Source organism: Aspergillus thermomutatus (genome assembly GCF_002237265.1).
Source record: "Aspergillus thermomutatus strain HMR AF 39 chromosome Unknown NODE_2_2, whole genome shotgun sequence".
Classification (NCBI taxonomy): domain Eukaryota; kingdom Fungi; phylum Ascomycota; class Eurotiomycetes; order Eurotiales; family Aspergillaceae; genus Aspergillus; species Aspergillus thermomutatus.
This window is the reverse complement of record NW_020798049.1, coordinates 26,145-36,918: the sequence shown is the minus strand read 5'-3', so window position 1 is coordinate 36,918 and position 10,774 is coordinate 26,145. Positions and strand designations below refer to the sequence as shown.

At 50.2% G+C, this 10,774-nt stretch overlaps 5 protein-coding genes across 5 annotated transcripts; 2 read left to right on the top strand and 3 right to left on the bottom strand.

The window, feature by feature from the left end:
• Positions 1-888: 888 nt before the first annotated feature.
• CDV56_104484 (uncharacterized protein) lies at positions 889-2,748 on the bottom strand (the record flags this gene model as incomplete). The annotated part of the gene is made up of 1 exon (XM_026758103.1): positions 889-2,748. The coding sequence occupies one exon, from the start codon at positions 2,746-2,748 to the stop codon at positions 889-891; it is 1,860 nt and encodes a 619-aa protein (XP_026618952.1).
• A 1,443-nt stretch (positions 2,749-4,191) lies between these two features.
• CDV56_104300 (uncharacterized protein) lies at positions 4,192-4,568 on the bottom strand (the record flags this gene model as incomplete). The annotated part of the gene is made up of 2 exons (XM_026757919.1): positions 4,192-4,427; positions 4,484-4,568. 2 exons carry the CDS (start codon positions 4,566-4,568, stop codon positions 4,192-4,194), a joined length of 321 nt encoding a protein of 106 aa, XP_026618951.1.
• Positions 4,569-6,002: 1,434 nt separating this feature from the next.
• CDV56_103897 (PA and RING finger domain protein) lies at positions 6,003-8,632 on the top strand (the record flags this gene model as incomplete). Its single annotated transcript, XM_026757516.1, has 2 exons — positions 6,003-8,212; positions 8,269-8,632. 2 exons carry the CDS (start codon positions 6,003-6,005, stop codon positions 8,630-8,632), a joined length of 2,574 nt encoding a protein of 857 aa, XP_026618950.1.
• A 492-nt stretch (positions 8,633-9,124) lies between these two features.
• On the top strand, positions 9,125-10,030 carry CDV56_103753 (uncharacterized protein; the record flags this gene model as incomplete). The annotated part of the gene is made up of 3 exons (XM_026757372.1): positions 9,125-9,226; positions 9,284-9,858; positions 9,913-10,030. 3 exons carry the CDS (start codon positions 9,125-9,127, stop codon positions 10,028-10,030), a joined length of 795 nt encoding a protein of 264 aa, XP_026618949.1.
• Positions 10,031-10,509: 479 nt separating this feature from the next.
• Positions 10,510-10,734, bottom strand: CDV56_103687 (uncharacterized protein; the record flags this gene model as incomplete). The annotated part of the gene is made up of 1 exon (XM_026757306.1): positions 10,510-10,734. One exon carries the CDS (start codon positions 10,732-10,734, stop codon positions 10,510-10,512), a length of 225 nt encoding a protein of 74 aa, XP_026618948.1.
• Between the last annotated feature and the right edge of the window lie 40 nt (positions 10,735-10,774).

Genomic DNA, 10,774 nt, shown 5'->3' with positions numbered 1-10,774 from the left:
AGCCGGGGAAGATCAAACAATTCTTCCTCGTCGCAAAATGCTCGGGTCTTGTCGAGTCTGATCGCTCAGCCCAGGATGACCTATGAAGCTGCGCAGAGCTCCCAATCAAACAAGAACATTATGGTCCATCGACTCCTATACATATCCAGTTTGTTACCATCAGTACCGCGTCAAAAGCCGGTTCAGCGAGTTTCTGGTGGAAGGCAATCATGCACTAGATGAACAACAGTTAGACACACTCTGAAGATACAGTCCAAAAAGAGCAGATAAAGACGATGAAAGAGCTACAAAACGCATGATACTTAGACGGACATTTGATTGAGAACACAAAGATCAGCTTCTGACTTTCCGACGAAAGTCGAAGACCAATGGATAGACGTTCTCCCAATAGCTGGTAGAAAAGGAAAAGACTTTCCTGCTCAGCGGAAAGATAGAAGATAACTAGATGGGAAGCTGCAAGATTTTGTGAAGGTGGAGAGAAAGGAAAGAGAACGACCGGACACCAGGTGGACTACTCAAACGATACATTTTGTGGCTGTTGTGACCGATATGACATGCTCAACGCTCCTACAACCGACCGGCACCAAATTTTACCAAATCTGCAGAAGCAAAGCTCTAGTTCCAGGTTGTGTAGAGCTATGAGAGTCGCAAGGTAACCTAGATCTTCTAATTACACTGCAAACCCCCAAAGCTATTCACCAAACCATCGAATTGCTTTATAGAACCTCCATCCTCTTGCTCTGCTTTCCCATCACCATATAGATCTCCGTTCTCCAACTGCTCTCCCATCCTCTATCATGCTATCCATGCTTTCGAGCCTGGTTGCGTGATCTACCAATCCACAGGGTCCGTTGAAAGCAAGAGTTACCACAAAACTGTGCAAGGCTTCTACCAAGTACCAGAAGGTTGACTGTAGACTTGAGGACCGGCGAATCCATCTTCTGACTCTTTTCTCATATCAGGGCCGGCTCGACCGGTTGGAAGTTTCCAATGGGTAACTGCAGGGTCCTGAAAGAAATAACTGCGACGTCCGCCATGGCTGGGCTCGCGGCAGCCCGAGTCGACCTCTCCGTAATTTGCAAAGTAGTCAGTCTGCTTGGTAGGATCATTGGACGCATGCAATTGAAGATTGGCAATAACGTTCCCCAGAAGCAGAGTCGTCTGCCATGCAGTCATAGTCTCTGATGTGGGGCGAGAAGTACCATGAAGCAATGCTTCTCTCTCAACGTGATCATAAGCAATGGATGCGACCAGCTGTCGAAGCTCACCCGCACCCCGGTTATCGGTATGGAACCAGGAATTCGCTTCCTCAAGCCTAGCCCTCTTTGGTGCCAGGGTATCGAAGAACAAGAAATCAGTTGACTTCCGTTGTTCCGAGGGCATGGGAAGCCCCGGTGCAGGCGGGACAACCTTGCTGTTAGCTACCAGCAGCTTATCGTAGGGGTTCTCTTGCTTGTCCTTTGTTATATCGCCTTCATTAACAAGACAATGACTGGTTCTGAGAGGAAGGTGTTCAATAGCGCCGGCTTTTGAAAGCGAATTGGCATCTTTGTCTGCGAGGTTGAACTGTCTACTGACTGAGCGTGTGTCCTCCAAGTTTGCATGACGGTCACACATGCCAACGGACTGTGATTTCACGTGTTCTGCTTCGTGGCCCCCTTCTTGGAGCCGAACAATAGCAGAACCCTCGGGTTTGTCCGTCAGATCCTGGAACCTGGTTCGCTTGGCGTCAAAGTCAGAGTTCTCAACGACGCTCTGAAGGAAGGCAGTTGCCTCTTCTTTGATCGATCGTTTGCTGCTAGCTTTGGACGAATCGCTCTCAGCAGAGCTTGGCTTCCTGTCATGAGATGCTAAGGAAACTCGAATAGGGTTGGAAGCCCGAACTTCCGCGGAGCCTGAAGTCTGTGCCTCAGAGGAACTGGAGATCTTTCTCAGAAGCTTTTGACGAACGACCTCTAAAAGTTCTGCATCGCCTTGAACGGGGTCATGACAGGTATAATTGACCTGGGCTTGGTCGGAATATGCATGCTCAATCGGGAGAGCCGCCCCATGAATGTCCCTCTGGCTATAATGGTAGTCTTGAGCCTCCAGCGACCCATAAGTCGACTGATCATATCCATTGTTGATGCCGCCATGGGGCAGCTCGATGTACGACTCCGGCATGTACTGGTGATCGGCGACGGAGCATTGATCGTAGGAGTCGACGCGAGTGTTGTGGGGGGTCGTGCACGCTTCTGCAGGCCAGGTAGCATGTTCAGATTGGAGGAAGTTCTGAGGTTTGAAAAAAAGCCCGTCCGATACGCTGCGATAATCGTGGCGGAGACACTGAAGATAGGAAGAATCATAGCCGTCGCAGTAGCTTAGGGGGTTCTGCTGAATATGACCGTCAGTGTTTTCATACCAGGGGTGTTCTTTCGCCTCATATGTGTGTGTCGGATAGTACGCTTCCGAACGAATACGGGAGCGTTGCAATATTTCAGTTTGTTGACCGTTGTGGTGACCCTCATCAATATAAGAGCGGTGCATCGTGGCAAGGGTAGGACGAGGCTTGCATTGTGCGACAACAACGGTTTCGGTGTCAGTTGAGATCTCTTTGACATCGTGGATCTGTCGACTACCAATCTGCAGGGGCTTCAGTGGCTTTGTGACCTTGCCACGCAAGCTTGCTCTGTTCCAGAGCTCACTCAATGCAACCGGTCGAGAGGAAGCGATGTCATCGAGACTGCGCAGCTCATGCTGCACGTCCATGTTCGTGTCTGCTGCAGTAGCAGCTCTTGCTAGGACCGGCTTACTCTGATGAGTGCGAGACAGTATCTGACTTATCATGGTTGGCTTGCTGTGAGAGCTTCCGACTAGAAGCTGTGGAACACACGTCGCGAGGATGTTGGTGTTCGGCTTGGGAAGATAGAGACAGCGCTCGACAATGCTTCGTGCTCTGGGGAAAGCTATGAGAAGAGTGAGAGGCTGGCCGAAACGAGATTCAAACAATCGTAATGCTTGAAGGTCAAGAATGATATGCGTAGAATGGATGTGTTTTGGTATAAGAGAAGGGTTCGATGAGAGGACTGAGAAATGTAAACTCGGTGGCTGATGCAGACAGTTTGTGTTGCTGCAGAAGAGACAAAATACAAGAAGCCTCAACATGGGGCCTTCGAACAGGGACTTCAGATGGTGCCGAGACCAAGGCGTAATGTGCTCTGCTTGAAGCTCTAGTCACTTTCTTGACCCGCTCACCTGTGATGGACTTGGTAGAAGATGCAAAGATTGTGATGTTTGTAGTGGGAAGTGAGAGGTCTCCTCCAGAAGGAATCACCCATGAGTTTCCTGTTTGTTTTATTTGTTGTCATATGTTCACCTGGAGGAGAAAGTGCTCTCACCAGTAAGCCAGGACATATCAAAGCCTCGACCGATGGCTCTGCGGACGCCTCAGCTCAGTATTTCAGTAAATTCACAGCGACTGTCCTTTCTTTTGAACACAACTTATTCAATTAAGTGCTACTTTTTGTACATGCAGAAGGCTGAGTCGCGTCCATGTCCGCTGGAAGATCTGGAGGGATGCAGTAGTTTCAGATTCCTCCATAAGGCAGAATGCCAGAAAGGTATCTGATCATGATCGATATTACAGTTCCCGTAAGAAGCATATTGAATGATAATCAGGCCGTCCTATCCATGTCTTGCCAGAGGGAGGTACCAGGGTTATCTTTCAGGCTGTTATGAGCAGTCCCGGGGGCCGGAGAATTCTTCCAGTAACCAAAAACAGGTCAAGAGAAGATATTGCATAGCATATATAATTGAAATTAATCTAAAATCGCAAGCTAGCTACCTGTATGCCACTGTTTTTGCGATGAGAGATGCAGAACGTAAGACAATCGACGTTGTTGTTGAAGAAACCATGGAGGAGGAAGACCAACAAAGCAGGAGGGATAGACATCACATATAGGCATACCCTTACATATACTCATAGTTTTGGTTTCATCTGATGGTACTGAAGAATTTGAGTTTATGCGAATATTTCAATGAGCCGCAGACATCCTCCATATTAATCACTGTTTCACGGCCAGGTTATTGTCGATCTCATGAGGGACGCCGTGACCTTAGAGACGATTCGATTCATGTTGACTATGCGTACCGTTAGTTTGACAGGACGAGTCAAGGGCACGCCTAGAATATCATCAACCTTGGTTCCATGCCTTAGCCTCTGCGACCTTCGTAATCATTTGAAGCGGTTGCATAATTCTCAGTGCTAGAATTCGACCCATGCGTGCCGCGCGAACCTCGATGACTCTCGGCACTAGGAGGATACTGGTCGTTCCTGTCTCGGCCGTCGCCGCCAATGTTCGGTCTACTGTTTCCAGAACCAGGAAGAGCATCGTGAACAGCAGACCCGAAATCGTTACTGGTTGAGCTATCATTGTATTTACGCTTGCCTACAAACAAGTCAGACCAGGTGCCACAACACATGTTCAGTCAGTCATCTACTTACCCCCGTCATCGTAGTGAGTGGTCTCGTTGGGATCATTGAAACGCCCGCTCATGACCTCTTTGACTTTCTGGAAGATATTGGACATGTTGACGATTTTCTGCAACTGAGATTGAATCAATTTGATGGTTTTCTGCCACTTGGACGTCTAATTGAGCGATGTCTGGCTCACTATATAAGGAGCCGAACATTCTCCCGCCACCAGGCAACCGTGACGATATAGGACCAATCGTTCCCAGAACTTAGAGTCTATCATCACAGGGTTTGTTGGACCAAATGTCGTTCTCCGTCCTGTTTGGCTCGTTGCGCTTAGGAATCGACCGTAAAGGTGATGGGATCAGTCTTGTGTCATCCAACGTCATTTGAACCAAAGATGCTGTACGAAGAGTCGTGGTAGAGAAATAGTGATGACACAACAGTGAGCCTCACGGGCCTATTTGGAGCTAAAATTTATTCTGTTCTTTACCTGAGCTATCATGGTTATGTTTTGGCGGGAGTTATCCATCAACACGGATCACTGTTCTTGGTGTTTATCAGTACTTCTTGACAGCCACTAAGAAGACATGGTTCTGGGTTCATTGGAATTAAAGCAGGGTAGATAGAGCAAGTAGAACAGAACAAAAGATCAAAGAATATGACTTGACTGAGTCGATTTTCGCTTATTTGACTAGTCTTTTCGACTCTCTTGTGACTTGTGACTGTGAGTAGTTCGTCGATCAGCCTTTAAATTGCAAAGAAATACGGAGTAATTAAGACTAATTTAAGAAGCAACTGGGCTGCTGAAGGTGGGGCGGATTGTATAGCATGATTTGTGGGGACTGTGGTAAATGCATTACAAAATATAGAGAAGGCATGCGGCAGATACCTCCATCATTGAACCACTACTGCTGATTTTGAATGTTCGTGTATATAGTGCTCTCATGCTTTTACGACCTCTAGAGTAAGGTAATCATCATAGAAAGGGGCTATTCTCACTTGATGCTGTGTCTCTCTACATGTAATACCAATACGTACATACAATACAATGATACCGCCGCCGAAACAGAATGTTCGTTGCCTGATGGATCGCCGCCTCAGTCCCGCATAACCCGTGACTCCGAGGCTGTGCTGTGACTGCCTGAGGCCGTGACGTTTTCTAGCTGCTCTTCCCACTTATTATTGCGTGTTCTACTGTTGTTTCTCTGACGGAGTGACGCTCCATGTGGTGTGGTGGTCTTCTCCTCCTTCTCCTTCTCTTCAACAGTCCATCCTGCCGTTTCTCTTTCCTCATCTTCTCTGTTTCTGAGTTATTTTCTTCTGTTTCTCTCTGTCTCTATAGCGTTTCCGTCAAATCCCTGCCCTTACGTCCGCTTTGTGATTATCCTCGATGAGCTCCGGCTCTATCCCCCTTGATCGACCTTGTGATTGGTCATAAAACAGCAGCCTACAAGAGGACATCTGCACTTGAATCACGATTTTTGATCAATTTCAGTCTCCCTGGCAGGACCATACCTGGATTTCTTGTCCTCAAAAATCATCAACCATGCGACCGCCACGCCTAATATCTATTGTCTTCTGTATCATCTTCTTCCCGATCTTCCTTACCCTGTTTTCGGCTCTTTCGTCATCTCCTCGCGTGGCTGACCCCAGTTCGCTCGCTGGTCAAACGACTGGATATCGCGCTCTCTTCTCCTTCAATATACCCTCCTCGCTTTTCCCGCCATCCGCTATTATCAGCCTTACCGATGACAACTCGACTTTTTTCCTGGCCAGACCTGCAGCATTTGGCCCTCTACTTTCTGATAAGGGACTGAGTGGCCCACTCTGGGTGGGCAGTGGTTTTGGGGAGAAAACTAGTGGTGGCGCGGAAGGAGAGTTAGGCTGTTCGGATATCCCAGGATGGGGGGATGGTGACAGCCGTCGCAGTCCGGATAAGTCAACGGTAGCTGCAGACAAGACCTCTTCATCTGGTATCAAGGATGGTCTTGCGGCTTCTCTAGGCCAACGTCGGGCTGAATCCCAGCAAGAATCAGAATTAGAACATCTTGCAGCTGGCGGAGCCCCTCCGCCCTCCACGAATGACGGCACCGATGACCATCTGCATCATCCTTTACCTGATTCGGCCGTGGTAGACGCAGGTGCGCCGGAAAGGCCCGGAGAACGCCAAAATAAGCCAGCTGCTCATGCAGATATACAGTCCTTGCAGGAAAGCGCCGAGATAAATGGCAAAGTCGTGTTGTTAAGCAGAGGCGGCTGTGGTTTCCTAGAAAAGGTCAAATGGGCTCAACGACGTGGAGCGATTGCTGTGATTGTTGGTGACGATACGCGAGGGGGAAGTCTCGTGACCATGTATGCCCGTGGGGACACGTCCAATGTGACTATACCCGCCGTATTCACGTCTTACACGACAGCACACTTGCTGTCCTCTCTGATGCCTCCGCAGGTCGGAGCAGATCTAAGCTTGGACGAAAAAACCGGGTCTACTCGCACTTTACTCTCCAGCGGTTCGGACAAGCAGCGTGTGAGTTTCACAACAACCACATCAGTCACCCCGTCTTCCGCCCCCACGCCCCAGGCTACGGTGGACGAGTCGCTTCAAACTGCCTCAAAACCGAAGACCGGAGTTTTCCACTCTCTTCTGTCACTACTAGGTTTGGGTAGTAGCAACAATGGACGCGCCTGGCAAAATTCGGAAGACAATCGACGACCACCTAACAGCGGAAACATTGACTGGGTTCTGTTGGGCGATCAGCAACAATCGAATAAAGCTGCACACGACAGTGCTGCTGATGATCGCAAAAAGTCCGAAAGCACGTCGAGCCTTGCCGACGGCGATGGCTTTATCATTGGTGTGCAGGACTGGCGAGATCCTGACCTTGTAGCTCCCAGAAGCACCCCTCTTCCGTCGCCGAGTAGCGTTGCAAACTCGGCTAAGACCGAGTCGGTCAAAAATGCGAAAAGCTCGGAGAAGACTTCTAGTTCACCCAAGGGCGGTAGCATCACTCCAGGAAGTGGTGAATATCGGAGCATCGATAAATCTAGCGACAGCAAATATTCCCATTCGCGTGATGACTCTTCAGTGGATTCTCGTGAAAGCCCCGCATCAGACAAGGGTTGGTTTTTCAAACGTTTCTTTGCGCCTCGAAGCACAGAAGATGGTCAGTTGGATAAACCAGCAAACAGAATGATGCGGAGGAATACCGGTCAAAATGCCAAGGTTACCGAACATGAGGGTCTGTGGGTTACATTGACACCCACAAGCATGTCTACAAGCCCCTTCTTCGATACCCTCCTTGTTCTAGTTGTCAGTCCTTTACTCACCTTGACGGTCGTGTATGCTCTGTTATTGATTCGGTCTCGCATCCGTCGGAGGCGTTGGCGGGCTCCAAAGTCCATTGTGGATCGCCTTCCGGTGAGAACCTACCACACAATCACAACGCCTTCGTCCGCAGCAAGCTCCTCTCGATCTCCCAGTCCTGGACCAGTCTCGCCAAGTTCCCCTTTGCTAGGCTCTCGGAGTCGCTCGGAGCAGGTCCAGTCACACTCTTCGTCCGTGCGCAGCAGTCCGGCGGAAGCGAAGAAGACCCCGAAGGTGGACTCGGCAAAGGGCGAGAAGTCCGGTTCGACCTCTGTTTGGCGCCGCAAGTACACTGGACGGCAGGTGGAATGCGTTGTATGTCTTGAAGAATACATAGATGGGCAAAGCAGAGTGATGAGCCTACCCTGCGGCCATGAGTTCCATGCGGAGTGCATGTAAGTCGCCCTTTATGATAGTTTTGTATCTCTACAGTCGGCTAACTTAGGCGCAGAACTCCATGGCTGACGACCCGTCGGCGGACTTGCCCGATCTGTAAGGGAGACGTTGTTCGCTCCATGGCTCAAAACACAACTGCGGAAACACGCGACTCGTCTCAGCGTATGGCCGACGGTGATGGTGGCCGTGGCTTCGAATCCCATCGAAGTGTTTCATCTGCCCCTATGCTCATTACGAACTCGAGTGAGGAGGAGACACCCGACCCTGAACACCCCCGAGGCTCAGATTTGGGGGTACAAGAAGGTCATGCATCCTCTGCTCCTCCATCTTCCAGTTGGAGGAATTTGGCAACGCTTAGCCTTTCAGCCTTAAGTGGCGACACCATATGGCATCAGACTCGGGCAGATAACGACCGATGAAGAGGGGGCAGCCCTATCATCTGCTTTTCTTCTACTCTAGCGTCTTTGCCCATCACGATATTCCCTTCACTTTGAGACACTTGGGATGTACTGCATTAGCGAACCTTTGGGATTGAGTAATAAGCTTGGCTAGGCGTTGGGGGCGTTGTCTACTTGGAGTGCAGGCACGGTCCATGACAACTAACACAATTGGCTAGGCAGGGTGACTGGACGGATTCTTATCAAACCATGATTATTATCTGTATACGCAGGCTTTTGCATTATAGATAATTTAGCTACAAGTCAAAATTAGTCTGACGCACTTTACCATTATGATCAGGAAATCTACACCCCTTAGTCGGCTTGATACCACATGACGTCATCGCTGCGTCCATGCTGATCATTTGTTTCAACGGCAACACTCTTCAATCCAACTTCATCCAGACTCGTTCCACAATTTCTACTCCATATTGAGGTCAAAGTTGCCAATCGCACTGATAGTCTCAATAAACAATGGCAGACAAAATGAAAGACGCCCTCCATGAAGAGGCAAACAATTTCAAAGCCGTGGCCCACGACGTCGCCGTCTCAGGCGCGTATCTCTATCCGGTGAAGGTGAGCCCAGAAGCCCAACAGCACTCTGGAGATCTACTGATCTGACATATGATGCAGGGAATTCTCTACTTCTCGTACCACAAAGACCTCTGGCGCCCCTTCCTCTCTCGCGCCGTCCAGACCATCGGTCTCGGCCTCGGCGTCACAACCGCCATGTTCTTCTTCACCTACGTCCCGCAAGCAGCCATCATGACCTTCACCAGCGGCCCGCTGGCCCCGATCTCCGCCGCCCTGCTCGTGCTCAGCGAAAGCTCGACCATCACCAATTTTCTCGCGCGCTCGTTTGTCCTCGCTGACGCGCTGACGGATACCTTTGACGGGACGCTCGTCACACGCGGACACACGGAGCTGGTCGCGCACGGGCGCCAGATCAAGGGCCCCGGCGGCGGAGCGGTGTCGAGACTGGGGAAGATGCTGAACCGGCCGCTGGAGCGGATGAGGCCGTCGGCGCTGGTGAGATCGTTGATGCTCCTGCCGTTGAATTTCATTCCGGTTGTGGGGACGCTGTTGTATGTGTATATGCAAGGGAAGAAGATTGGGCCGGTGGCGCATTCGAGGTATTTCCAGTTGAAGGGGTGGGATGAGCGGAGGAGGGAGGAGTGGGTGAGGAGGAATCGGGGAGGGTATACTGGGTATGATTCACCCTGAGTTTTGGGCTGCGCTTGTGGGTTACTGACTGAGAGTAGACTCGGGGTGGCTGCGTTTCTGTTCGAGATGGTTCCGTTTGCCTCGCTGGTTTTCTCGTTTACGAATACGGTTGGTGCGGCGCTGTGGGCTGCGGATTTGGAGAAGACGATGCAGTAGGATTGGGATAAGATGACTTGATACTGTGTTGGTACACGGTGACTAGCACAAAGCGAGGGCTACGAAGGTAGCGCCAATCGCATCTATCAGGTACAGTATAAGTGACCTCGAACTATTGATTTGCAAGCCACTCTTTGGGACTTCTGTAGCATCTCAACTTCCCACCCACGCAGTACCTTGGATTTAATAGCACCAACGTACTGTCATGCAGCTTTGGGGAGACACTCCTGCATGGCATCTTCGGCTTCAGTCAAGTGATCATTTACCTCATCGAGATGAACTGGTTTGGTACAACTGCCTTTAGAACATTTATATACGATTTGATTCTCCCGGGAACGGATTCCGGTAGGGCAATGGGTGAAATGGACGAAAGTTAATGTCGGTCTCTGTCGTGGCAGATTTATCCAATCAATTGTCCACCCTAGCAATCCTCCTGCGGGATCGACATAGACCGAAGAAATGAAGACCGGTCAGAAAGCTCATTTCACACTGGTGAACGCTACCAGCCCTACCCCCTGCGTTGTAACCCCTAACCCACCCCGAGTCTCGACCTCAGCCTCTTCGTAGAAAAACTGGCCAAGAGGCACCTTGTCAGCCGGACTGGCCAGGAATGAGTGAAGTGCGCTGATAGCGTCCAGAACCACAGCGTCGGCAAGAGAGTCGACCGTACGATCGTCCACACTGAACAGCTGACCTCCTTCCATGGCCGTTCCACAGCGACGACAATTTCTCCAATTTCCCGGT